Raw genomic sequence first — 27160 nt, 5'->3', positions numbered from 1 at the left:
GGGGGCCCCAACACTCTGGAAGACTTGCTCATTGGCAGAATTGACTCACTGTTCAGAACGGGCGGAGAGCATTGCCTGTGTCCTGTGGTATAAGTCACTCCCCTGCCCTCTGTGGGTGCATGAGGGGACCCCATGCGTTTGTGGATTCTGTTCTATTGGGTCGACCTGTGCCACACTGAAACTCCACTCACAGCCTCTGTGCAGCAGGGCGTTTGCACAGCCATGCCCTCTGCCCAGAACACTGTGTCCCTCCCCAGACTTTCGCCTGCACCTTCTGCACCCTGGGAGCCTCCACTTACCTCCCACCTCCCTGCACGTTACTCTCAGGGCTGCTGCGAGGCGGCACCACAGGTGGGCATCCTAAACAGTGGAAGCAGCCCCCGCAGCCCTGGAGGCCAGAAGTGCAAAGTCAGGGCGTTGGCAGAGCGCTCATTTTTTTGGCTTTTGGTGATGGTGGTTGCTGTATGCTATGCGCTGAACACACTGTGTTACAATAATACTTTTGGTCTGAGAAATAAAAGTGATTGTCTACAGAACACAGGCTTCAATGCTTGGGTATTGATAGAATATCAGAGGAAGAGGAATGGAGGGAGGGACGTGGGTGGAGAGAGAAAGGGGACCAGGATAGTGAAAGAAGAGAAGCCCCGTCACTTGGTTTCATTGATTTTCTTTCAGATAGTTTTTGTTTTGTTTTATATATGAGTTTCTTGTTCTTTGACATTTGTGCTCTGGGATTCTTTTTCAGAAGTCAGAGAAGCAGAGTTGTAGTCTCGCCTGGCCCTCTGACTTGAGGCTGCCACTGTCCCGGTCTAGAGGGAGGGGCTTGTTTCCTCCCTGCAGGGAGGGTGGCAGTGTCTACCCTCGTGCCAAGCCTGCCAAGCCAGGCATGGTCTCCCAGGCAGTTACCTGCAGCTGGGGATCACCCGGGCTCAGCATGTCGGTTGCGGCCCTGATGAGTCCCGCCCTGGGTGCTGGAGAGGAGGCAGAGGCCCCACCAGACTGCCCAGGGCTCACAGGACCCCAGGGCCCTCCCGTGGGGGTCTCCTTCCTGCCGCCCACATCTTTCTGCTGATCACCCTGCCTGGCCTTTAGTGTCTCTGCAAAGGGCATGACAACCCTTTGGAATTTCTGTAGTTCCACTCTTTATTCAGGTTTTTCTCATTCCTGGGATGCCAGGTCTGCACCTCTCTCTGTTGATCTGGATTCTGCTCCATCCATAGTTAACACACAGTTCAGGGGTCAGAGAAGGCTTTTCTAATGTGCGCAGGTCCACAATACCGTTTCCCTTAGTTGCATTCTTCAAGAAGGGGTGGTTATGGCACCTCTAAAATACAGAGCCATGCCCACAAGTGCTGGGCTCCTCAGGGGATGCTGGGTGATGGGGTGTTTCATTCAACAGACCCACAGAGTGGTGTCTTCAGTGTGCGCCTATGGAGCTTCTCCTCCCAGCCAAGCGTGACCTGGCCTTCTGAAGAGGCGCTGAGGACCCTGAGACCCAGCGAGCGATCTCGCACAGGATTAGCGCAGCCACGAGGCAAAACAGCCAGCTCGCCTTTCAGGTCCAGTACACAGCGAAGACTCCAAAGCACATGGGATGTTGAAAACATCACTCCTGGGATTTTAAAAAGCAGAGAAAGCAGAAAAGGTGCCATCATGGTGGGCTTTTTAAACTCTGCCAGCCTAAGTACAAGTTAAGACTCTTCCTTCTGGGAATGACAATAAGTGGATTCTGCTGGGTAGATTTTATTAAATTAACCATAATTTCTGTTTTATAATATATCCTTATGTGTCTGTTTAGGTAAAACATGTTACAGTTTCCAAATACAGGAAAAAAAATATTCTCTAATGTATTTGCTGCCTAGGGAAGCAGTCTTCGAACAAAACTTCCACACACTCTTGTGGGATAGAGAAAGGCTGCAAGGGCTGCTGGGAAATGTGGCTCCTGCCCAGCAGCCAGGTGGCCAGTGCAAGGTGGGTGGTGTGGGGAGGGGGGTAATTCTCTCACTACCTGAAGAAGGAAAGGTGGAGGAGTGGGAGAAGGTCCTTGTGACACAAGTATGGGAAACCTCTATTCTGAAAAAAAAATCACGTCATAGATTTTTCACCCTGATCTATATGAAGAAGGTTCTAAAACACAAATCACCTGTAGGGCTTCTGAAAGCAGAGTCGAAGCCCGAGAATGTGTGTTTCTAAAAAGCTCTCCGGTGCTGCTGGCCGGTCCCCACACCACGTCACGCTGCCTCATGTCCGCTTCTGAGACCTTCACCACTGCATGCTTCTCTTATTGTATTGATTAATAATTGAGGAACGTAGAATGTCTTCAGCCTACTCTGATACTTTCCACATGGGATATTCAGAATGTAAACAACATCCAGCTAACTCTGTTCATAACTAAAATACATTCCTAGAGGCATTCTCATAGCTAGATTCAGTCTTCTCAACTTTCGCAAATGTAACATGGGAATGAAGCTTACAGGGTTATTCCTATAATTATCTAACTTAGCTTGATAGAAACGTGAGGGATAAAGCAAATCGTTGTAAAATAAATCCCGTTATCTCCATAGAAACATTTACTTTAGGATTCATTTCTTGAACGTGGACTCAAAAAAAAAAAAAGTGCAATCAAAAGCATGTTATGAAAACAACGCCAACAGAATCCCAAGTCTAAAAGCAACACACGTGTGATCTGTGTCCTACAATATGGGTGTTCCCTGTAGCTCTGTACTATACAAATATTTTGCTAATAAGCCTAAACACGCAATGATGTGCAAAGAACATGTTACGCATCCCACACCATCATGAATTTGACCTTGCATGCTTGTCAGCTAAACCCCCAGCAGTGACGGTGTTTGCTCCTTGTATTTTCGCAGCTTTGGGAGTGGGAGTGAGATGATCTGGGTAACCAGGCGCCTGCTCTCTAGGAGACTTGCGTTGAGGTCTTGCCTGTCTCACGGTTCATTTATTTAAACAAGGGATTTCACAGTAATCTCATTGCTTGTAAAATCGCACTCGAAATTATTTCAAAAATCACCAATTTCTCATCTTAATATTTGAATGCTTCTCTGACGTCTGGGGAATGGCTGTCTCTTGGATGTCCTCTTCAGTCTTTTCCCTCTTTCCTTACCTCCTGCACCCCAGGGCGCTTTGTGGAGTCTTAAAGCAGCAGCCGCTGCCTTTCCCCGGCTTTAGTGTGTGTGTCGGATCAAGAGCTTTGTTGACAGCCGTTACAGGATGGAACTCCCAGGCTTCTAAAGGCACCTGGTGTTTTTAGCCCTTTTTCTCCCTTTGACCATGTCAGTTTAGGAGTGGATGCATCTAGATGTGGGAAGTCATACAGAGGTCTCTGACCATGTGTGATAGTAAATAGGCAGTGATGTTTCTGCAGCTGCTCGCCACTCACCCAGGGAACCCAGGACCTGGTGGAGGGACGAGGAAGGCAGAAAGCAAGCAACGCTTCAGCACACCCCAATCCTCACCTCAGCCCTGCCCAGCCCTGCAGCTCATGTGGGCTTCATTCACACACCAGCGCAGAAAGGCAGGTTTTATTACCTCCACTTTATGGGAAACTGAGGCTCAGAAAAGCGGAGTCTTGTTCAGTCACCCAGACGGAAACTGTATTGAGACACAGGTCTTACCTGCGTGACTTGCACTGTAAAAAGTCAGAACTCCCTGGTGAATGAAATCAGCAAAATACCCAGGAGCAAGTCATTTGATCCCCAGCATTTTGGCTGGGAGCTATTTCCCTGCACTGATAGGCTAGCTAGCTTTATCTATGCTGAGTTCTCCTATGGCGCCATCAAGGTGACATGTAGTCTTAAGCTGCTTTAGGTGCATTTTATTAAAAAAAATTGTTGCTAACAGTAAACAACAGTGGACTGCTTCCTAGTAAATCTGGATGACTGACTGTGCATATCCCCAATGTTAGCCCTTGAGGTAATAGTAAGTGTTGATAATCACAGAAACATTATCAAAATGTCCAGTAATCCCAGTGGCTGGAATCAGATCTAGAAGTGAAGTCCAGTCTAGAAATCTCGGCGGCCACGATGGAATCTGAAGTTCTGTCCCTGCCATATAGCTCTTGCTCAGTTCTTCCTCCCTCTCGTCCTTTTCTATTATTTTACAGAAGGCTTCATTAATTACCCAAGAGATGCTTCAGAGTCAGCTGGTTTTCCTTGCAGCATTTCACATGTTTACCCAATTTTTCTCTGGCTCTCTCAATTTTGATCAATTGCAAAAATGAAGTAAAAAAGATTTCCTCCAAGCATGCAGCTGCTTTTGTGTGCAGATGGATCTTTTCAGCACATTACAGAAACCAGCTGCCGGGCTGAGCTCTTGGCTCTGTGGTAGTGAGGTCTTCATTCTTCTCTAGCTCTTCTCTAAAAGGCAGACTGGGACAGAGCGCCAGAAGCTCATAAGGCAGACTGCCAGTCACTCATGATTATCAGCCACAAGCTCTGTGGTTCTCTCCATAGTGCACTGAGACACGTCTCGCTTACCAATGCTCAGAAGCCGTTTACACCGAGGGTTCTGATGGAGGCTCCCACACATCAAGTTCTGGTGTTGTTCCTCTTGTCTTTCTTTTCCTGCTAGTATATGAATTTTGCATTTAAGGCTAGAATTAACCAATCCTCGATGCATATAAATACATTTTCTTTATATTAGTCCTAGAGATCAGTCAAAGGCAAGTAAGTAGGCTTGTCTAACTAGCTAGTCAAATCCAACTAGATGTATTCAAAAGGCTGGACTTGAGTTATTTTCACCAATTCTGTGTCCAGTATTCTTGCATTTTCCAAATCGTGATTAAGATCAGTCATCCCAAGCGTAACCTAGAAGTGTGCTATGAAGTATGATAAAGTTTCATCACAGCAGACTGACGTGGCAGAAACACAGCCCTCTCCAGGCAGCAGTTCAGCACCTTGTGGGTAGATTTCAGCTGCGTTCAAGAGCCCTTTGTCCAAAAATAGCTCTCTGTGTCTATCAGCATGTCCCCAAATATTTACATGTCCCACACTATTCTGATTTGCTACAAATCCTTGGAGCTTTGTTTTCTGGAAGGAGTGAGTATTGCATTTGGGTTTGCCTAGTCCCAGCATGAGGAGGAAGGAGGAGGAAGGTGAAAATGGATGGGGCCGGGGAACAGGAAGGGGCCTGGGTGGGGAGGGCTCCCAGGAGGCAGAGGTGAGGTGATGCCTGGGCCAGGAATAGGCTCTTGGAGAACACAGCTTGTGAGAGGAGGTTCCTTGTGTCTGGACGGACAAAATGCCTGAGAAGGTCCAAGTTGTCCACCTTCACTGAAGGAGGTTACCTGTTTTTACCTGTGTTTAGCTTTGAATAAACCACTTCTCATTTCTTAAACAGAAAAATGGGTTGACAGATATTTGACATGCTTTATTCTATAAAATATGCCTATCCTGCAAGCTCTTAATATTTAATTCCAACAACAGCATGTGGAATTAGAGAGCCGTCAGACTTGAGAATGACAGCCCCCGTGTACCCAGGGTTCAGAGCAGCACCTCACAAGGGACACACTCATTCATGCTTAGACCCCAGAAGGGCACAGTGAATTTGGTCTTTCCCTTTGTTAACCCATTCTTACCCAGGAAGGCCCCACTCATGCACCAGGCCTTCATTTCCCAATGAGAAGTTTGCCTCTGCGAGGCTTTTTTGGTTGTCCAACTTAAATAAATTGAGAAGATAGACTTGCACTGGATGCTGACATCATCCGCGAAGGTAGCCTTGCGGTTTTCAAATCAGACGTATCAAACTCTGATGGCTTTTTTCACTCTCATGCCACGAAGCACGGGGTTCATGCAGCCAGTTGTGTTCATATCATCATTAGAACCGCATCTGTGACTTACCAGAGCATCATCCATGGGCACTTTGACCTGAGTTGCTTGAAGTCCAGCCTGTTTTCAACCTCCCTGCATGAGGCCCTCACGGGAAGTCTTAGGGCAGGCCCCCGTTTGCATTCACACGTGATGAAGGTGGGTGGGTCTTCACCCTGCGGTGGCCAGCTGTGAGTCACCCCGACGCCCGTGAACGGGGTGGGGCCTGGGAGTGGCTGCTGTGCTGTCGTTGGCTTCTCTTCTCAGCAGCCCTTCCAGCAGCTGTGCGGTGATGGGGGTGCCTGCCTGCGGAAAAGTGTCCTCAGCTAGTCCTTCCTGAGCCACCAAAAAGGGACCCGGGAATGTGGGAGACGGAAAAGCTTGGCTGTCAGGCAATTCTCTTTTCTAAAGAGTGACTTTTGAGGAACACAATTCGCCTTGTGTTTGGGCGTCTCTAGTATTTTGGGGAGTCCCCCCTCCCCATGTTCAGGAGATGGTTCATCTGGTTCCCTCACAAGGAAAGCTCTTCCTGGGTTCTCATCCATCAAGGATGAGAACTTTTTTACATCCATCAAGGAAAACATGTCATTGTCCTTAAACACTCTGAGCACCTGCACCCAGGCTGGGGCTGATGGTTCCAGTGGCCCTCAGCTGATCAGCCCCAAGGCCAGGGCAGGTCCCGCAGGCAGGCTGGGAGGAGCAGTTTGCTTGGAATGAGTATGGCTCAGTGCTTCCCTTCTTTGCATGTCTTGGGGAAAAATCATAAATGTGCTGCTAAGGTTGGGGTTAGAAACTAAAAATGAGGAGTGGCATGCTTTTTCCATCTAACGTTCCCTACAAATTCTGCAGATTCTTTGGACACTTGTCTGTTAAGCAATCCTTGATCTGATGTTGGCTCTTTCTGTGCTCACATGGTTTTTTTTTTAAAGCAACGAGCATGAATATCTTCTTACTACCTTTTAGTTGTAGAAGAGTGTCAGCACTTTTCTGACATCTCAGCTCATTACAGTACACCCAAGTGTGGGATGTAATTCTCTGTGTACATATGCATGTGTGGATAGATAGATTATTTCTGTACATATACACAAATCTGCAAGATTTCTTGAGACAGGTTGAAGTGTGTTACTGAACAGGATCTGGAAGGTGGTGCGGTTCTGTTTTCGAGCTCTTGGCATGGGTTCAAAAGATAGAATTTGTTAATAAGATGACCTGGGCGTGTTTCTCAGTTCTCAGAGCTTTGGTGTCCTCTTCTCAAAAGTGGGCATCATATATCTCACAGGATTGTCTTTCTAATTGAAAAACAACATAGAACACTAAGAATACTAGACTTAAGGCTAACCCTTTCTCTTTCTCTTTTAGCCTCTGAAGAGCTGATCTATTCAGGATGGGAAACCACGCAGGCAAACGAGAATTAAACACCGAGAAGACCAACACGGTAAGACATGAGCTGATCCTAAAAATGCGCGTGTCGTTTTGTTATTAAACACAAATCCCCTTGGTGAGTCGGAGGCTGAGGGCATGGGCTCTTGCTGCTACAGTCTTCCCTGACAGCTGGGTGGAAGCCTGGTCCTTGTTGATAGGATTCATTGTTACTCATTTATTAAGGAGGATTGCATGGCAATAGGTAGGTCCTGACCTTGCAAAGAAATAGAGGAATGAAGAAAGGGAAGGAGTTAGGAAGGAGAAAGAAAGGGAGGAAAAAGAGACACAGAGAAGAAGAGAGAGGGAAACGAGGAAAGGCAGACGAAGCACGTTTTGCTGTGTGATTGGTCCTAGAAGGCTCAGGAGGTTCTCGGAGAGGAAAGAGATTGTGAAAATCCCTTTGTTCTCATGCAAAAATACCTTCGATTTTTTAACATTTTTATTTTTTAGATAAAGATATTTCCAAACTGCATTCTATCTAATTAGCTGCTGGTTTGAAAGAGCATAAACATTTATACCAGTTCACGAATGGTGAAACACATCAGATTTTCTTTTTGCTCAAAAACCTAATTCCATCTACTAAAGTCCCACTCCTTTCTTCTCACCCACCATGGAGTGTGCCTCTGACTTTTCCCTCTAGTCTGGCTCTGGAAGAACTCACTCTGAATCCCGGAGGTCTGGAGAAAGGATGGGAAATGCTCAGGCTGTTCCCCTGGACCTCTCCTAAATCCATAACCTGCTTTCTCCTGTGTGCAGCTGCTTGGGTCCTCACCAGCAGTCCTTCTCTGGGGTCCTGCTCTGGCCTGACTGCACATTGGAATCTTCCAGAGAGTTTTCAGATCTGCCAGGGTCTTTGCCCACCTTAGATCCCGATGCAGACGTGGGCATTTTTCAAAGCTCTCCAGGCTCGAGAGCCAAGGCTCCAGGCTCCTCCCGCTCCCATGTGTCTTGTATTTTGGCTGCCAGGATTTCCCTCTATCAGTTGGGTTGTCACCCCCCCTGTCCCCAGAACTTCCAGGAAGTCCTTAGCTCAGACTACAGTCCAAGGTTCTCGGCCTCTGGCTCCAGCCCTTCTTCACCCTCACTGTGACTGGCCCTTCCAGTGGCGGCTCCTGCACAGCCCATTCCTAACCCTTACCACAAAACATTTGGAAAATACAGTTAATCAAACAGGAAACTGCAAATTAAAAATCATTCAAATCCTTCCCGCTACTAAGAATTCATCTGCTTTGTATTTCTAGCATGGCATTCACCATTGTCTGCCTTATTTGAAGGCACTGGCTTCTTTTGTCCGATTTGGATTCTCTGCATTGCCATTGATTCCCCTGTAGTGTCCTGAGTCAGGGCTCTGGACCCTTTTCCCACTGAGATGCTCAGGACAGATGATGCAAAGATGTTGACAAGGACCACAGATGCCCAGGGGTCCTCGCCATCTGTCTTTCTGCCCACCCTTCTCTCTAGACCAGAGAATCGTTTCTGATTATGAGGAATAAGCCTGCCATTGTGCACAAAACTGTAAACCCACCCTAATTTGTATGGGGGGCCCTCGCTTTTGGTCCATGCTGTGTGATTGGTCCTAAAGGTATCAGGAGGTTCTCGGAGAGGAAAGAGATGATAAAATTCCTTTGCTCTGATGAAAAATACTTTTCATTTTTCAACATTTTTTATGTTTTAAACATGTATATTTTTTCCCTTGAGGGAAGTTATTCCATTTCCTTAGTACTTTAATCCAACATAAAATTATGCATGCTCCAACTCAAGGGAGATGGTGGTGCACTAGAATGTCTGGCTGCTGAAGATGGGCTAGCGTTAGGGTCGGGGTCACCCCCGGCTTACACCCAGCATGCTTTAGAAAGGTCCACGGAACTGAACTGAATTCAATGTCAGTCTTCAGACCTCTTTACCGTGGTCCGTAGTGCGTTTTTATTTAATAATAAACTTGGAAGAAATGGGACATTCTCTGATTTGGACTTGGACTCAGCCTCTGTATCAGCCACACAGGTAATTCTCCACGATTTGCTTTCAGATCATCTGTGGAAAGCGAATAGGTGACTGCATACTGTTCCTGTTTACATTTTATCTCAAAGTGATGAGCAGTCGTTTCTTACCTAATGATTTAGAAAGACCAATTATATAAATATGTGAATAGTTCTAGTCAATGTTGAATGGGGGGTCGCTCATTTTATTCAGCCCATACTTAAACTGCATTCCTGGTAATGTCATTTTATAATTAACAATATCATTTAACCATAAATGTATCAAGTTACTAATTTATTAAGAACATGGCTTGGATACAATATCCACACCAGGAGGACTGTTTCAGCTAAAAATGAAAGTGGAAAAAACAGCTCTGCTCAGAGGTCCCCACGCTGCTAACACTGATGGTATTTTAAGTCTTAGAATAACTGATTTGCAGCTCCAGTTTCTACAAAACTCGGTGTGGCTTTCAGTTTCTTTCCTGTTGTTTGATACTGTAAAACACCCACATGTATTTTCGATTCGTTTAATGTTGTCAGAGTCAGATTCTTGAGCCCTAGCAAAGCCCACACTTAGGATTTTGTTTTCTGAAATCTCACGTTTAAAGTTCTAATCATTTAAAAACCTCAAAAATGGGAAATTTTAAAACAATGGTTTCTGTAGGTAGTTTAAGAAGAGCTTTTCTTTTCTTTAAACCTGATGGGAAACATTTTTGTGCCTTTCCAAGTACGTGCTCTGCGATGCTGCATGACTTAGTGGAGTGTTTAAATTTGAACCACAAAAGAAAAGTGCCACCTACCGCTCTGTACATTTCTGTGTGTGACTCTGGGAGGCATTTATTTTTCCCCTTAGGAGAAAATCAAGGGAAGCTTCTGTCAGTTTCAGGGGCTGGAGACTGATCTGCAGCAGGGAAGGCAGCAGTGGGGGCCGCCCCGTCCACCCTGCACACGGCCTCTGCGGGGCCGCCCCGTCCACCCTGCACACGGCCTCTGCGGAGACGCCCCAGTTCCCGACCCAGGCTGCTCGGGGCCCCTCCCTCCCGCCCTGCTGCCATCTTCTCCACCCGTCCCCACCCACACTCAACGCCTCTTTCCTCCGCCGTCATAGAGCCCGCGGCCGAGTGTCTGATACAGATGGTAGTGATTTGCTTATCATCCGGCTAATTCCCCTCCAACATCCAGGAGGGAACTTTCCTCTCTTGCCTCCATCTCAGCCTGGAGCAGCCCCAGCACGTAACTGGCTCACAGATGTTTCAAAGAGTAAATGAATCATACCTATTTCCTAACTTCTTTTTCACATAAAAGCTGTTTCCTGAGCAGGCTCTGGGGACCGCTGGCTGCTGGGGAGGTGGTGGCGAGGCCTGGTCATTGCCTGCAGGAGCTTCCAATCTCCTTTGCGAGTTTTGCCCTCAGTGACTCAGGGCCTTGAAATCTGCTGCTCTCTCATCCTGAATAAGCCACATCAGGATCTAAGAGGAAGGGGGACTAACTAAAGGGTTAACTGTGGAATTTCTCTGAGTCGCAGTGTTAGTCCAGTCATGTGGTGCGCAGTTCCCAGGTGACCAGTGGTTGAGGCACCTTCCCGGGCCAGTTGGGGGTCAGAACGGTCAGAACGGGGAGAAGCACGCCTCAGAGGATCGAGGAGGCTGCACTCCTGACGCTGACTCAGTGTGGATGGAGCATGACTTCCTCCAGGCGGGCACAGGTTCTGCGCAGGGCTCTCCTTCTCAGAAGTGAAGAAACCCCTGTTCTGCCTTTCACTCCCTATGTCTTTTTAAGTGGCAGGGAAATTTGGTTTCCAAATGGCCCTGCCTCACTATTTTACTAGCTTTTTATCAATCTGCCCATTTTGTATTTGGTTCTCTGTCTTGCAACAGAGCTTGGCAGAACCCAAGAAGGAAAGGGTGCCAGAAGGAAAGGGTGACAGCTGCCTTGGAGAACCCAGGAACGTGCCTCGGCACCAGGAGGGGGACAGGGGCAAGACCCACCCACAGAGGGACACCCTGTCTTGGGCAGTCTTTGCCTGCCTGGCAGTCCTTGGTCCTTAGGACAGAAGACGTTTGGCTTCACTGGCCACTGGAGGAACTCATTACCTTTTGGCAGTGTGAATCAAGGAGGTTGGGTGATTGCCTTTGGAGGATCAACAAGTGCTCAGAACACTGCCTGTGTCCTTAGCCAGGCTGCTTGTGGCTTTTCCCCCTCGGCTTTCTCTGAATGCTGTGGATCTGATGACCTGTGGGCTTGCTCTTTGGGGTTCTCTGGTGATAGCTAAGCTTCCTGGGGATGATTGACTACGTGTTAAAAACACCAAACAAGGCTGGGTGCAGTGGCCCATGCCTGGAATCTCAACACTGTGGGAGGCTGAAGCAGGTGGATCGCTTAAGCCCAGGAGCTCGAGAGCAGCCTAGACAAAAAAGTGAGACCCTGTCTCCACAAAAAAATCAAAAAATTAGCCAGGCATGGTGGTGTGTGCCTACAGTCTCAGCTACTCAGGAGGCTGAGGTGGGAGGATCGCCTGAGCCTGGAGAAGTCAAGGCTGCCGTGAGTCATGATCACACCACCGCACTCCAACTTGGGCAACAAAGTGAAACCCTGTCTCAAAAAAACAAAAACAACACACACACACGCACACGCACACGCACACCACATCTATCAGGGCCAGCACTAACGCTGTGTGGGTGCCCCTGTGAGCCAGGGACTTTGCAGACGTTGTCTGCGTTGTGTGTTGCATCAGTTCTTGGGGCTTCCACAACAAATAGCACAGACTGGGTGGCTTCAGCCACAGATGTGTTTTCTGCCAGAGTCCTGAAGACTGGAAATCCCACATCAAGATGCCAAGGGCTGGTTCTCTCAGCGGCCTCTCCTTGGCTTGTAGGCGGCATTCCCTCTCTACATCCTCCAGTGGCTGTCCCGTCTGTGTCCTAATCTCTGCTTAGAAGGACACCCTCATGTTGGGTCAGGGCCACCCTACTCCAGCGGGACCTCATCTTCATGTCATGACCTCTTCAAAGGCAGCATCTCCAGATGCAGTCGCATGGCGAGGCAGTGAGGGCGGGGACATCAGCGTGTGGATTTGGGAGGCGCACGGCTAAGCTTGTCACATGTGTTACCCGATACACCAAGCAGCGTCTGCACAGTTCGAGAGAGTGGAGGAGGAGAGAGCTGGGACTGGCATTTGCTGCATGCCTGGCGCCTCCTGGGGAAGGGACTCCGTGCAGCAGCCACATGCTGCCTCTGCCCTGTCCTCAGAGACAGCAGAGCTGGTGTCTCTTCTGTGGACTTGGGTCGGGCGCTTCCTGTGCAAGCTTCCTTCTTCCTGCCTCCTGCCATGGGCCCCTCCCAGGGCAGGCGGGCACCTGCACAGCGCTCATCTCCCCGGGGTTAATCATGGCTTTGCGCAGCCCTGCCGTACTTAGGACCCTCCAAGGATCATCTTCATTCTCCCAGGGACTGAGACTCAGAGCTGGGCTGGGCCTGCCTGAGGCCAGGTAGCAAATGGAGGGGAAGCCAGAGAGCAAAGCCAGGCCTGGAGCCCCAGGTCACACAGCCACACGGAAACAATGCCCACATGGGAGTTTATGTCTTCTAGTGGACACAGAACATGTAGGAGGAGACAGGCAAAATCATTTTAATGTCATGTCTTTTCTTTAACCTAAGAAACCCCAGATGTCATGTAAGCACAGAATCCACATAAAAACTGTTCATGAAATGGTTTATAATTCTTCTTCTCTTATGAAGTCCCCACACTCTGAGATATATTTTAACTCATGGTGCAGTGTGGCCTGGCCACGTCTTAGGTGTTGGGTGGACACGTGGATGGGACCCCAGGTCTTGGCTGCCCAGCTCTACCCCTGGCTGTGCCCACAAACCCTGCCATCTAGCCGGACAGAATACGCTGAGACCCCCCCCATATGGTGTACACCACCCAGTTCACCATCCCCTTTGTGCATGGTACCCATTGGTTGATAAATAAACACTTTCTAAAGAAGTCAGAAAAAATTGTAAATTGCCCATATTTTTCCCTGAGAGATGCTTACAGGTCCAGTTTTTCACACACTCCACCTCCCCTTGTATGAAATGAGTTATAAAGACGAGGAGGAGGGGAAGAGGGTGTGGGGGAGGATGGAGTGGAGGGGAGAGAAGAGGAGGAGAGGGAGGGGAAAGGAGGGGGAGAAGGAAGAGGAGGAGGGAAGAGGAAGAGGGGGAGGAGCGGGGGAATGGGCCTGGCCAGTAAACGCAGTCCAAAGGGCTGCCGTGGATTAAAATGCAGCGCAGAGGAGGAGCCAGGAACGCCCGTTTAAATCTGCCCAGACTCAGGGGCAGTTTTGGGCCAGTGCGAGTGATGTTTGCCAAAGTGCGCCCAGTCCCAGGTCCCGCTCTGCCCTTCCTTGGCGGTGCCTCAGAGCCCTCCAAGCCCATATGGCAATGCAGAGGGACCTCAGCCCAAGCTCTGAACCAAGAGCCATGGCTGAGCCCTGCAGGTGTCATGATATTTATTAAGTTGTCTTGCCCCGAATTTTCTCTCACGGCAGACAGCCTGTTTCTGATTCATGAGTGGATGGATTGTGCTCTTTACCAGTGCAGGTGAAAATTTGCTGTTTAGGACTAAAAGGAATGTTATAAATGTTGGTTTGTTCATTCCTGCATTCATCCATCCCTACACATACACATTATAAATACTTTTTATTAAATGCCTGCTCTGCACAGGACACTGTGATAAACTTTGTAAATGAAAACTTTGGCTTCACCACCAGCTAGTCAGGTGATCTTGGGCAAGTTATTTTCTCTCTGCTTACTTAAGATCATACATGGTAGGATGATAACACCATGTAAAGTGAGTCCACGTGTGTGGTGCACTTAGAACAGCCCCTTGTACAGAGCAAGTGGTATGTGCTGTTACTAATTTTCTTATTGCTATTATTGTGAAAGAAAAGAAAGTGCCTGTATCTGTGCTCAGAATAGCTCACAGTCTAATCAGGAGACCAACAAAATCACAAAACCACATTCAGAGCCATGATGGGTATGCAGGATGGAAGCCGGGCTCCCTGGGGCTGTGGAGCCCACAGGCCAGCAGGAGAAGCTGCGGGAAGGGCTCACATCAGAGGGAGAGACGGGGGTGTCCGTCCCCATTTCCCAGGGTTGAGACAAGCATAAGCAAATCTTTAAATTCTGTATTTATTTTAAAGATTTGATCTGGGACACCTGCTGCAAACCTCTCCCACTCAGGATCATCAAGGTGGTAGGGTCTGGGTGTCCCCCGACACCAGCTCCACCCAGTCCAGCTTTACCCCAGAAGAGCTCTGCCTTCCAAAAGGCCTGGCTCTGCAGACCCATCCAAATGCAGTGCACAGAGCGATTGCTGGGAGACAGCCACCCTCTGCGATGAATCCACATCACCATGTGAGTGGCTGGCAGCTCCTTATGCATCCCATCGAGATCTCAATTTCTAAGAGGATGCCCGCTGGGCGAGGCTGCAATTTATTAACACAGGTTGGAATCGTCTCAGGCTGTGTAGAGGACGTCTGGCTCTGCAGATGGCCCTGGCTGAGACTCTGTCTCCCGAGGGTAGCTGCTCTCCTGGTGAATCCTGGAAGCGCTAAGCTCCCTGCTTCCCTAGAGCATTGCGCAGAGCAGCACTGTCCTGCGTACAAGAGCGTCAGTGGCATCTTCTGTTATGTAGAAGAGATGGAGTCCTCCCTCCCTCCCAGGTGACTGGTAGCTGAGAGGTAGGGAGACCATCAGGAGAGCCAAGCAGGGAGAAGGGTCCCAGGAGGAGAAAACTGTCCACAACAGCTAGCAGAGGGCTCCCCTCTGCCCAGCCCCTCCAGACCCCATCTTCACAGGGCGGAGAGCTGGGGTCCTGGCATCTGTGAGCCATGACCTTTGGGAATTCACCTGAAGGATTACCCAAAGGATCTGGAGGATCCCCTGCCCCGAGCTGGCCGCAGTGGGGCTCACTCATGTTACCCAGTTGGGGGATGTCAGTGAAGGTTCCGAAACATGCCTGGTCTCTGGGGACACTGTACCCTTCCCCAGCGCTCTCTGCTCCCCCACTTCCCAACAACCCAAAGGAGTGGGGTGTGTAGTTGCCTTGAGTTATTTGTCAACATTTGAATTCTTTCACTTTGGTTTTGTGAACACTGTCTCAGCTCACAGGGGAATGAACTTGAAGAAGAGAGGTCTAAAAAACCTTATCATTTCTTTTTCTCATATGAAACTCACAAGGCTTGCTAATTACAAACAATAAACCCGGAACCTTAAAAAATGAAGACAACCTGTAGTTTATCTTCACACACTTTTACATTGTCCAAAATGGGTGAAATCAATTGGTAAGCTCCTAAAACATTCCAAAACCTAACAAGCAATAATAACTGAAAACCTGCTTTTCATCTGTGGGTGGGCTAAGAAAAGGTAGCCTCTGGGCTTTCCCTAGTAATAATATCTGGCTCAAAAAGGTTCTACAAAAATGCCTAACCATGTTTCTGGATTTCTCTATTTAATCTGCTTAAGAAAAAAGATGCCATACTGAAAAATAAGATCTGAGAGCTGGCAAAATCATATCTAAATTTTACAGTGGAGAGTAGCTGATTGTTCTGTTTGGTGTTCCAAATTAAACTGATTTTTTTTATTTAAGCTGCACATCAAATCCAAGTACAGGCAGGAGCAAGGAAGCACAGGCTCTGTACCTCTCCAGGGATCATCACGCCCCCTGCAGAATCTGCTCTGTATTTAATTGTCACCAAAACCCAACTCTTTCTTGATGACATTCTCCAGATACTATTAAAATGACATTCTGAGAAATGAGACATTCAGTTTGCAAATATACACAAAGGCATTGAAGCAATTCAGCTCCTTCCATCAACATGTAAATAGCATCTTTCACTTTGACTGGAAAAACACTTTTCCTTTAAAACTACTGACAGCCCAGCTGTGAGATGTCACTGACTTTTTACAACTAGGAGTTATTTTCTCACGGCCATTCCTTTATGGAATCATAAATCCTGCAGCATTGTATCCTATGTGCAGGAGATTGTTAGGGTATTGAACATCTTTAGGGAGTTCTGTTCTGGTCATACCATCCTCAGGAATGAAAGATGATTATGCTGTAAGCCATCACTAGCTCACAGCTGCGTTATGCAATCATCCCTCTCCATGGTAAAATTAAGTCCAGTGAGTGTGAACTTCGTTTTTGCTGATGGAGGTATCCTCAGGCCCAAGTAGTGCGCACACATAGGGGCTGCTGACGGTGAGGACTCTCATTAAAGGAATGAATCCTAACCACCCAGGGTGTCTACGGAACATCTCCAGACATTGTCCTGCCCAGAGGCAGGTCTGCTATCCACGAGACTGGGTGACATCTGAGGACACACTGTGAAGGGGGCAGGAAGCTGTCCATCCTCCCTGGAGAAGGGCAGAGGCGGAACTGAAGATCAGACCCTTCAAACCTCCAACTCCAATGTACCATTTTTCCCTCCCTCACACTTCCTCTGCAATTACGTGCTGAAACCGACCCCTGTCACCATAACCGTTTCACAGAAAGGGAAGCCAAATCACTCAGAAAGTCACTTCCTCCCAGTCACCCGAACCCACGCCTGGATCGCTGTGACACAGCTGTCAAGCCGTCGAGCGCCACGCTCCCTGGGAAGCCCTGCCTTTCTCCTCTGACTGCAGCGTGCTGCCAATTGTCAGGTCTATGCGTGTGGAACTTCTATTTCATAGTAAGTCACGTCAGCAGATTTTTTGAGAACTCGTGTAATTCTTAAATTAGTCGTTTAATATATGTTTTAAAAGCTTAGGGAGCTGAAAAGTAGGGGTAAAGACACTCACCAATCCAGTCTGACCCTTGGATACGTGGAAGTAGTGAGCAATGCCTAGAAAATTCTTAGACTATGTGGGTGCGGCAGGCTTTTTATTGTACCTTATCTTCAGCAGAGTTTAGAGCACTTTCACATACACGACAAACCTCTAGAAAACTCACCTTGAACTCAACGGCAGAACATTAGACGATCTCTTAGTAGGTAGACAGCGCATTAAAACGGCCACACCACGTAGTAACAGCTCCCACCTGCCGGCAGCCTGCCATCCAGACGCTCAGCTGTAGCACCGGCCAGTGGGACTTTCTGCAGTGATGGGAATGTTCTGTATCTGTGCCGCCTGGAGACACGTTAGCCTGTAGACGCCTGTGGCGCACTGCACATGAGATGAGACCCGTCCAGCTCAAAGACTGCTTCTAATGTCCTTTATTTTTAAGTAATTTAGATGGAGGCAGCCACAGTTGCGAGCAGCTCCCCGTGCGACAGCAGAGCTCTCCCGTGTGCTGGCTGTGTGACCCCTTATTCTCCCACGGCCCTACTAGATCAGTGTTAGCTCCGTCTGTCAGTGAGAAAAACTGGGGTGTTTCCCAAAATCACATGAAAGTTAATTTTGAGTTCAGAGGTAAAGCTCTCTGAAAAACACAATCACACTTACAAATACCCCAAATTGAAACAAACAGCGCTGATGTGCTGTGGACCATGGCACAAGTATAAACGTGAGCTCTCCTGTGCTCACCTCGATGTGGGGGAGCCGGGCAGTCCTCATCAAACACAGCGCGCCACTGAAGCGCCACTAAGACATGCCTCCTGCAGAGTCCAGAAACCTGCCCTTAACAGCAACAGAACTTGAGGGGCTGCCTCTGGGTGTGATGTGCCCTCCGAAGCCCACCTTGCTGATTTGGTTAATGCTTCTATAAAACTTCAGTGCACTCCTAAAAAGAATAAAACAATATGGAAAAGGTATCCTTTTAAAAAGAGACCCTTTAGGCCAGGCACAGTGGCTCATGCCTGTAATCCCAGCACTTTGGGAGGCCAAGGCGGACGGATGATGAGGTCAGGAGTTGGAGACCACCCCGGCCAACATGGTGAGACCCTGACTCTACTAAAAACATAAAATTAGCCTGGTGTGGTGGCACATGCCTGGAGTCCCAGCTATTCGGGAGGCTGAGGCAGGAGAATCGCTTGAACCTGGGAGGCGGAGGTTGTAGTGAGCCAAGATTGTGCCACTGCACTCCAGCCTGGGAGACAGAGCAAGGCTTCATCTCACAAAAAAGAGAGAGAGAGACCCCTTAAAAACCCATGAATACTCAATAGCCTGGTTATAGTTCTGGAAAACCCCAAGTGGACCCACGTGTCTGACTGAGAGCGCACGTGAGGCATGGTTCTGGCGTGGTTTTAGGAAACCGGGTTTTCGGTGGGAGCCGGCAGCCTCCTCCAGGCCGCTGGGCAGGGTGTCCAGCCCCCACCTCCACCGTGAAGCAATGGCAGCACCCGCTCATGAGAATTTCTTGTGAATGTTGTGTTCGAGGTGCAGAATTTCTTTCTGATGTTAAAGAACAATCTTAGGAGGTTTACACTTGACAGCGGCCTCTCAAATGTCTTGCGTCAGTCGTGTTTTTGCTTCTGGAGGGGATTCACGAAGTCTGGCATCCATGCTTGCGTGGAGAGCACAGCTGAAGGTTGACTGGTTTCTGGGGTATGGAAGTGGGCATTTTGCTTCCTCTGATAAATTGGTGACACCAAAACCTTTGTTACGTCGGAATGTGATGATTAAAGACATAAGGCGTAATTAGCAAGTAGGGCAGCTGCTCCACAACCTTTATTAAAAATAATGTGGGGGTGAGCATGAAGTGGGCCTCGGGGCCGTGTAAACCCACAGGGCTCCACACGCCTGCACCTGTGAACACGCCCGACCCGTGGCTCCCTCCTCGCTGGCTTCTCTCTGCTGCAGCTCCCAGACCCAGCTGTGGTCATCCCTCTCGAGGTGGCCCCTGGGTCCCACGTGTGAGCCTGTCTCCAACTGGTTCCCTGATGCTCCCAGAGAGCCGGCCCAGCCTCAACCCCAGGTCTGGCTGAGGGTGACGGCTCCATCACAGGTTCCGGGGGTAGGGGGACACTCAGGCACCAGGGGCGCTGCTCTGTTTTTCTGCTCACAGCAGGGGCATCCTCAGCCTGGGAGTTAGCTTAGCAGCTGCGGTTTTCTCAGAAACTGTGACCCAGTTTGCAAGTGGCCGACTTTAAACAGACTTTGGGAGCACAAAGTTGAAGGCAGGTTGCTGCATGTAAGTGATAGAAACATAATGTCAGTTCTTTGTGTGAAGTCAGAGGCAGCGGCGTGCGCACGCAGGGCGGGTGTGTTCCACACGGAGCCGGCCACAGACTGTCCTGGGGGTGAGGGGAGCTGCTGAAGGAAACAGCCGATTTCGTGAAATGAGGAACCTGCTCCTCCGAGGAGTCTGGCTGGTGTGTCCTCTTGTTTTCAGCTGGACTCGTAAAGCTCCCCTTTCTTATTTCTTTCTTCATTGATGGGGTTCCCCGATTGCATCCCTGCCTCTGTAACTCTAAGTGACTTGACAAGATCTGGCAGCGGGGAGGTCAGGGAAGGGAGGATCTCAGCCCGTGTCAAAGACAGCACAAAACCGGCAGAGCAGGGCTGATGTCACGGAACAGGGTTTTGAGGGTGGAAAGGTGTTTGAGTTGTGGCGGGTACATCCATGCGTGGGTCCGGTTTGCGTGTGTCCATTTGAACCTGGAGAGCGCAGGGCTGAGTGCTGCCCTGCCAAATTCTGTTCATCAGTTATTGGTGACTTCCCTGCTGGTGTTGCCATGACGACACTTCTTCCTGGAAGAAGGGCTGGGTTTCCTGGGGTGGGAGGCATTCAGTGCCCTCCTGCAGATGCTCCCTCGAGGGGCAGAGGGTGCGGCATGACAGGGAATCGCCTCTAGTCACCAGTCTGCTCAGCGCTGACTGCACCCCCGGCTCACGTGAGGCGCCGCACTGGGCCGGGTCAGTTCAGATACGCCATGTGTCATTCCAGCTGTGCAGACGGGTTTATTTTAGACTCTGGAAGTAGAAAGCATGCCCTTTCATCTAAAATCTGTGTTCGCTGTTATTATTAGGAAAGAACTTCTTTATATTTAATAAAGTGCACTTAAAACGTTTGAAATGATCTGAAACCTGAAAAACCCAGTTTTCAGAATCATGTTCCCTATCTTCAGCAATCTGGTTTTCAAAGTTGAAATGTGGCAGTGAGAGTTCTTATATGATGGAATATGTTTGTAAAAAAGTGTAGCTCCGTGTTTGTAAATGTGCATATGTGTGGTATGTGTGTGTACATGTGTGGGTGTGTGTGTACATGTATGGGTGTGTAGGTCTGTGGTATGTATACACACATGGGGATGTGTCTGTGTCTGTGGTGTGTATACATGTATGGAGATGTGTGTGTGGTGTGTATAATGTATGTATGTGTGGTGTGTGTATAATGTATGTATGTGTTGTATGTGTACATGTATGAGGGTGTGTGGTGTGTGTATGTGGTGTGTTTTAATGTACTGGGATGTGTGATGTATGGGTGTGTGTGCCTGTGGTGTGTATACATGCAGTGGTGTGTGTGTGTCTGTAGTGTGTATACATGTATGGAGACGTGTGGTGTGTATAATGTATGTATGTGTACATGTGTGGGGGTGTGGTGTGTATATGTGGTGTGTTTTAATGTACTGGGATGTGTGATGTATGGATGTGTGTGTATGTGGTGTGTATACATGCAGTGGTGTGTGTGTGTCTAGTGTGTATACATGTATGGAGATGTACATGTGTGATGTGTATGTGGTGTTTTTTCATGTATGGGGATGTATGTATATGTTGGGAGGTGTATGCAGGTGTGTTCATGTGTGTGTGCATGTGTGTGTGGTGTGTATACATGTGTAGGGACGTGTGTGTGTGTGTGTGTGTGTTTCTTGCCCTGCAGACCCCATCCCTGGTGAGTGCTGTGAACGCTGTACGGCCCCTTCCCTCGCTCAGCCCCAGCTCTGCACCTGGGTGGTTCCTGCCCATCATTCTCCTCACTTCAGTTTGATTCCTGCATTAATCTAATTATCATATTTTTAAGTGTGATTATCATATAGTTATAAATAAAATTCAATATTACATTTCTGCAACCTCTGATACTTGGAAAACAGAGTCCTTGTTACTTAATAATTTATTAAATATTAAATTAACTAGTTTATTGAATGTGTCCTAGATTATGCTTGAGCACAATTCATATAGAACCAAATAGAAGCTGTAAGTCAGGCGACTTGGTAGTTATGTATGCTAATTGCCCACAGTGATTTAGGTTAAGTGCAACGTAGATTATTGTTAGATGGGTGTGCGGCCTCACTCTACGATCTCAGAATTGCATTAAGGCACTTAACAAAATACCAATGTCTAGAAATGTCGATGTAAAGGGCTGGCTTGCATGTTGTTCTCAAATGTGTAGATAGGAATTTACCTCTGTTTGAGGGATGTCATGTGAGCTCAGCCCCAGGCTCACTCTCTGCCCTCTCCCAGCATGCCTGAGCTGTACTGCCACCTCCTCCTGCCACCTCTGTGCCAGCACAGGGGCTCTTCCTCCCTTCCACCCTGCCCGGCCCTGGCCCTGTGTGAGGTTGTCCCTTCTCATTTCCTCCCAGGGGAACGAGGGCAGAGCCATTTAGGTTGAGGCAACCCGGTGGTCCTGCAGATGGGCAGGAGGGGCACAGCAGACACTGTGCTGGAGGGCATGGCTTCAGAGAGGAGAGTCCACCAGGAGCATGCACTGCGCCATCCTGGGGTCAGGAAGGCGGGGCTGAGAAGGGGCGCCTGTGAGCCGGGAGGATTGGAAGTGCGTCGTGTCCAGAGTGAGGTGTTAGGAAATTCCCACCAAGGAGAGGGCATGGGGCCATCAGACACCCGGAGTCTAAGAGAGATGGAGACTGAGGACTGGCATTGCGGGGGCACCTGGAGGTCACGGCTGTGGGGACAGAGCCGCTCTGGCGGTGAAAACCCAATATCAGTGTCAGTTGTGGAGGAGATTGGATTGGTGTGTGTGGAAGTCGGTTTTGAGGAGCTCTGCTATAAAGAGGAGCTGAGCCTCAGCAGTGTCTGGAAACGGGCTGGTTTGAAACGGAGTGTGGACAGCAGGTTGTCGGCTGAGGCTACAGGGAAGGCTCTGACTTTAGTAACATTTAATTTCATGCTTGCTGGAGTTGTGACTGTTTTGAAAAGGAGGAAAACATGTTTGTCTCAACCTCAAGCAACGGGGACCAGACGTTACTAGGTGACCCCAGGACTCTCGCCAAGGCTGGTTTACATTTTGCTTTAAGGCAAAGGCCCTCTGACAGGTGGACCTCCACTGCGTCTGCTGAGCAGGGGACCGCAGGCCACTCGGCACAGAGGGCCGCTGCCCCCAACTGCACCTGAGAAACTGCAGGCACAGTGTAGTCAGCCTGCCCAGGCTGGGAGGCGTGCTGGCAGCGCCGTGTGCTCTGAGTAACTGACTATCGTGCAGTTGCCAGGGACACAGCGGAAGATGCCATTTGAGGCGACGTGGGGACCACCCTGAGCCTTGGTTTAGGAATACGCGCCTTGGAGTTAGGGCAGGAAGAGACGAGAGTCTGAACTGACTTCTCACCTGCTGCAGGTGTTTCAGGCAGGTGCGCCAGCCAGACTCCCTATGCGGTATTTTTGCTGTCAGAACAAGAAGAAAATGTTCCTCAAAATCATGGCAGGACGGGATCCTCCTGCCTGAAAAGCACTGTAGCCTCTGAGAGCAGCTGCTCTCACAAGCCGCCACACACAGAATGCCTAAAACCCAGAAATTCATTTTCTTAGGGACCTGCAGGCCAGAAGTCTGACAACAAGGTGTAGGCAGGGTCATGTCCCCCTTCAGAAGTGAGGCTCTGCGGCCTGGTGCGGGCAGGGCATGTCCCCTGCGGAGGTGAGGCTCTGCAGCCTGGTGCGGGCAGGGCATGTCCCCTGCGGAGGTGAGGCTCTGCAGCCTGGTGCGGGCAGGGCATGTCCCCTGCGGAGGTGAGACTCTGCAGCCCGGTGCGGGCAGGGTGTGCCCCTTCAGAAGTGAAGCTCTGCAGCCTGGGGCGGGCAGGGCATGTCCCCTGCAGAGGTGAGGCTCTGCAGCCTGGTGCGGGCGGGGCATGCCCCCTGCGGAGGTGAGGCTCTGCTGGAGCCTGGTGCGGGCAGGGCATGTCCCCTGTGGAGGTGAGGCTCTGCAGCCTGGTGTGGGCAGGGCATGTCCCCCTGTGGAGGTGGGGCTCTGCAGCCTGGCATGGGCAGGGTCCCTGAGGGAGATAGAGGCTCTGCAGGGGAAGCTCCCCTGGGCTTCTGGAGGCTCCTGCCACTGTTTCCTGCCTTGAGGCTGTGTCCCTTTGTCCCTCCAGGCTCCGCTCCTCCTTCTTCTCCCTGCCTCTCCTCTTCTTTGTGTAGCTCTGTCTTCTCTCCTGCTTAGCAGGACAGCAGTCATTGGATCTAGAGCCTACCTGGATAACCTGGTCTGGTGAGGGAGGGATTTCTGCCCTGGGGCCATGGAGATGGCGCACACTTGACGCCTGACACTGGCCAGGCGAGGTGTGAGTCACTCTACTCACTGCCCCAGGGAGGAAGACAGGGCCTGCCTGGCAGGGCCACACAGGGGTCACACCTAGGAATGGAATGAATGCCCAGCGGCTGTGGAGGGCGGGCCGTGTGGTACAGGGAAGGCAGTGCCTCGGTGTCCCATGGGAGGATGTGACCGGCTGTGTGAATAATTCTGACAGCTGGCCGGGAACCAAGGCCTGTGACATGGGGTGAGCCCCACTGTGCCTGGCCCTGTGACAAGGAGGATGGGTGGCTAGGGCCTTGTCCCCAGAGGGGGTGGGGGTATGTGTCCACACGCAGACTCAGGCCTTGATTTTCTGCCTTGTACCCCACGAAGGCTGTTCTCATCTGGAGATCCTTACTTTATTACTTTTGCAGACTCTGTTTCCAAATAAGGCCACCTTCAAGGTGTGAGGGGTTAGGACTTGCACAAATTATTCTGGGGGGAAAAAGGACCCAATGCACTGCAGGGATCATTGCTGATTTGAATATAAATATGGATTTGTAGTTTTATTCAAAAAAACTTTTTTATCCTACTGATTGGTCTTTTGTATTATTATAAAAACCATAGTTTGTTGTAGAGAAATAAACCAAAAAAAAAAAAAAAACCTGTTTAGTCTCAATGGCAACTTCAACCAATACTAATGGTTTAGAATATCTCTAAAGCTTTTTAATCTGCATGTGATAATCTTTATATGCATGCATCATGCCGGAATCCTGCTTCCTTTTTTGTTTTAATATAAGAAGGCGCAGGGCCAGTGAGAACATTAGAAGCTGAATGCATGGCATCCGTGTGCTCCTAACAGGCTCGGTGGCCCCAACATTCGCAGCTTGGCACCTTACACCCAACGTGGCAGTGTAAACAGATGAGGTCTTGGGGCCACGGTTAAGTCCACAGGCACCTCCTTCATGGATGGGTCCTGGCCTCGGTAAAAGGGCTGGGGACTCCCTCGCCCCTTCTGCTGGACTCCGACCCCCCTGGAAGGCGCCATCCCTGAGGGACGCCCAGGCCCTCACCCGAGCCACCTCTTCCCGGCCTGCAGAACCGAGAGGAAGCGCTTTCTGTGGCTGACGAAGCACCCAGGCTGCCGTGTTTGGTTACAGCGGCCTCAGCCCTGGAAGACGCACCCGGACGCTGGGGCCAGGGTCTCTGCAGCGGATGAGAACAGGCCTCGGAGCCCGAGGGGGTGGCCTGGAGGACCCGGGTGTGGACTGGAGGACCCGGGGGTGGCCTGGAGGACGCGGGGGTGGCCTGCAGGACCCGGGTGTGGCCTGCAGGACGCGGGGGTGGCCTGGAGGACCCGGGTGTGACCTGCAGGACCCGGGGGTGGCCTGGAGGACCCGGGGGTGGCCTGGAGGACGCGGGGGTGGCCTGGAGGACCCGGGGGTGGCCTGGAGGACCTGGGCTGCGTCGCCAAGGCCCTTCCCTGCCTGGGCTCAGAGGGCGGGAACACCTGCTTCTCCCGCTCCCCAGGCGTGGACACAGTCGGTAGAAGTCCCCGAAGACCCGCCGTCCCCTGCCCCGTCTCCTGCCCCGCGGGGCGCTGGCCGTGGTCCCCCAGAAAGGAAGAGCGCGCGGGCGGGGAGCAGGGATCCCAGCCCAGGGCGTTAGTCCTGGGACCCGTCCCCACAGCGCCCCGGGTGAGGAGAAGTCCCGACCCAGGAGGAAACCGGCCTGGGAGGAGCTGCCCAGGTCCCCGCAGACGCCTCGCGCTCCCCGCCCCGCGCCCTAGGCCTGCTCCCGCCTGCCCACCCCTGGCCTCCCCTCTCCCTCCCTCCCCTCGCCTCCCTGCCCCACCCCCAGCCTTCCCGCTCCCCCTCTTCCCCTGGCCTCCCTGCTCCCCCCTCCCCCTCCCTCTTCCCCCTCCCCTCCCCCTTCCCCTCCCCTCCGCCTTCCCCTCCGCCTTCCCCTCCACCCTCCCCTCCACCCTCCCCCTCACCCTCCCCCTCCGCTCCCCCCTCCACCCTCCGCTCCTCCTGCAGCGTTTGCCTCCAGCCTTCCCTAGACTCCCATGCAGGCCTCACCCTGCAGGGCAGAAGCCAGATGACTCTGCCCGCTCTATAGTGAATGGACCCTGCGCGGGAGGGAGGGAAGGAGGGAGCCCTCTGCGCTCCGGCTCCAGCCGGCCTCCTCCTGGGGACCCTGCGGCAGGCAGAGGGTGGCCAGAGCAGAAAAAAGAAAACACGGGGAGGGGGAGTACACGTCTCATTTTCTTTGAAAAGTAAGTAAGGCACCATAAATGCTGGCCTTCTTCAGGGGCCAGGAGGCCCTGGCCACCGCCGCGCGTCCTCCCACCGGGCTCCGCTGATTCTCTCCACGGGGCAGGGTGGGTCCTGCCTCCTGGATGGTCGGGGAGTCCCTCCCTCTTTCCCTTTGCAGTGGCGGGGACTCAGCCTGTGCTTTGCATCCAAAAGCATGTGCCTTCGATTATTTTTTTCTGTTGAATTAATAAGGGAGCTGTGGTGACTGATAAAGCATTTATTTTTATACTTTTCATATAAAACAGATTGAATATAACATTTGGTGGCCTGCCTATTCTTCCTTGTGGCAATTTTAGTCTTTTTAAAAAGTGGTTTATGGCAATGCATTTCAAAGTGAAATATGACGCAGTGTCTGGAGAACGCTCGAGGAGCACATACTGCCTGCTTTTCATGAGCCGCCCTTAAGACTTTTCCTGTCGTTGCTGGAACACAAAGCATCAGTGTTCTGTTTAGGAACGTTATAGCTCATGCCTTTTTTGGCAACTTCTCAACATTTAAAAGAAAATCAATTTTTTATGGTTTGTTCTTGAGCATGTAATAATGTGCATTAAACTCTAAAGACTAGGAAATTGATTTTTCTTTGAAGTCGTAATTCCCTTAGTGCTTAAAACAAAAGTATTGTTTGATGAATGACTTAGAGAAAACCATTTGATCTGCATTATTCCTGGATAGCTTAGTTGTCCTGTGACCTACGAGAATGACTTGAATGCTCCAGAGAGATGTTTTTCAAAGAATTTTTATGACATGTCTTCATGAAACCATATTCTAACTTCATTTTATTACCAGCTACAAGACTGGAGAAAATCTGTGGCCTGAAAAACATTTCTCCAGAATGTGGAGTTGTGGAGAGTATCCTATTCAGACTCTTGAAAATGAGGATCTTGATGATTGGTGTCTCTTAGCACTTATATGCATGGAAAAAAAGGAACATATTCAGTTTCTTAATAAAGTCTAGGTGACTAATTTTGCCATTGAATGGGTAGAAACAAGCATTAGCCTGGTCTGGCTTTCTCCAGCTCCTAGGACAAGTTGGAACAAATTTGCTCTTCTGATGATTCATCTTTCTGATCACAGGGATAGCAGAACGCAGCTTTGAAGAAAGGCATCTGCAGAGATCATGGCAGTTCCATTTTGCATTCTGAGTTTGCTTCGTTTTGTAAGGGAACCAGAATGCAGGTGCAGTTAGAAGCAGTCTCTCTCTTTCTCTCTCTCTCTCTCTCTCTCTCTCTCTCTCTCTCTCTCTCCTCTTCC

The 27160-nt window shown here is 50.0% G+C and overlaps 1 protein-coding gene across 5 annotated transcripts in view; it reads left to right on the top strand.

Moving 5' to 3' along the window:
- The window catches only part of MBP (myelin basic protein), a 143094-nt gene that overhangs the window by 20136 nt on the left and 95798 nt on the right, over positions 1-27160 (top strand). For all 5 annotated transcript variants that reach the window (XR_004273635.1, XM_032293901.1, XM_032293900.1 and 2 more), the window contains exon 2: positions 7185-7260. Coding sequence is in view for 4 of the 5 variants with exons in the window: in XM_032293901.1 (XP_032149792.1) it covers positions 7210-7260 (51 nt within the window). In the remaining variant the exon portion in view is untranslated. The remainder of the gene's footprint in view (positions 1-7184; positions 7261-27160) is intronic.

Source organism: Sapajus apella, unplaced genomic scaffold (assembly GCF_009761245.1).
Source record: "Sapajus apella isolate SASKATOON/1434 unplaced genomic scaffold, GSC_monkey_1.0 scaffold30, whole genome shotgun sequence".
Taxonomy (NCBI): domain Eukaryota; kingdom Metazoa; phylum Chordata; class Mammalia; order Primates; family Cebidae; genus Sapajus; species Sapajus apella.
Note: the sequence above shows the minus strand (reverse complement) of the source record. Positions and strands in the feature narration are given on the sequence as shown.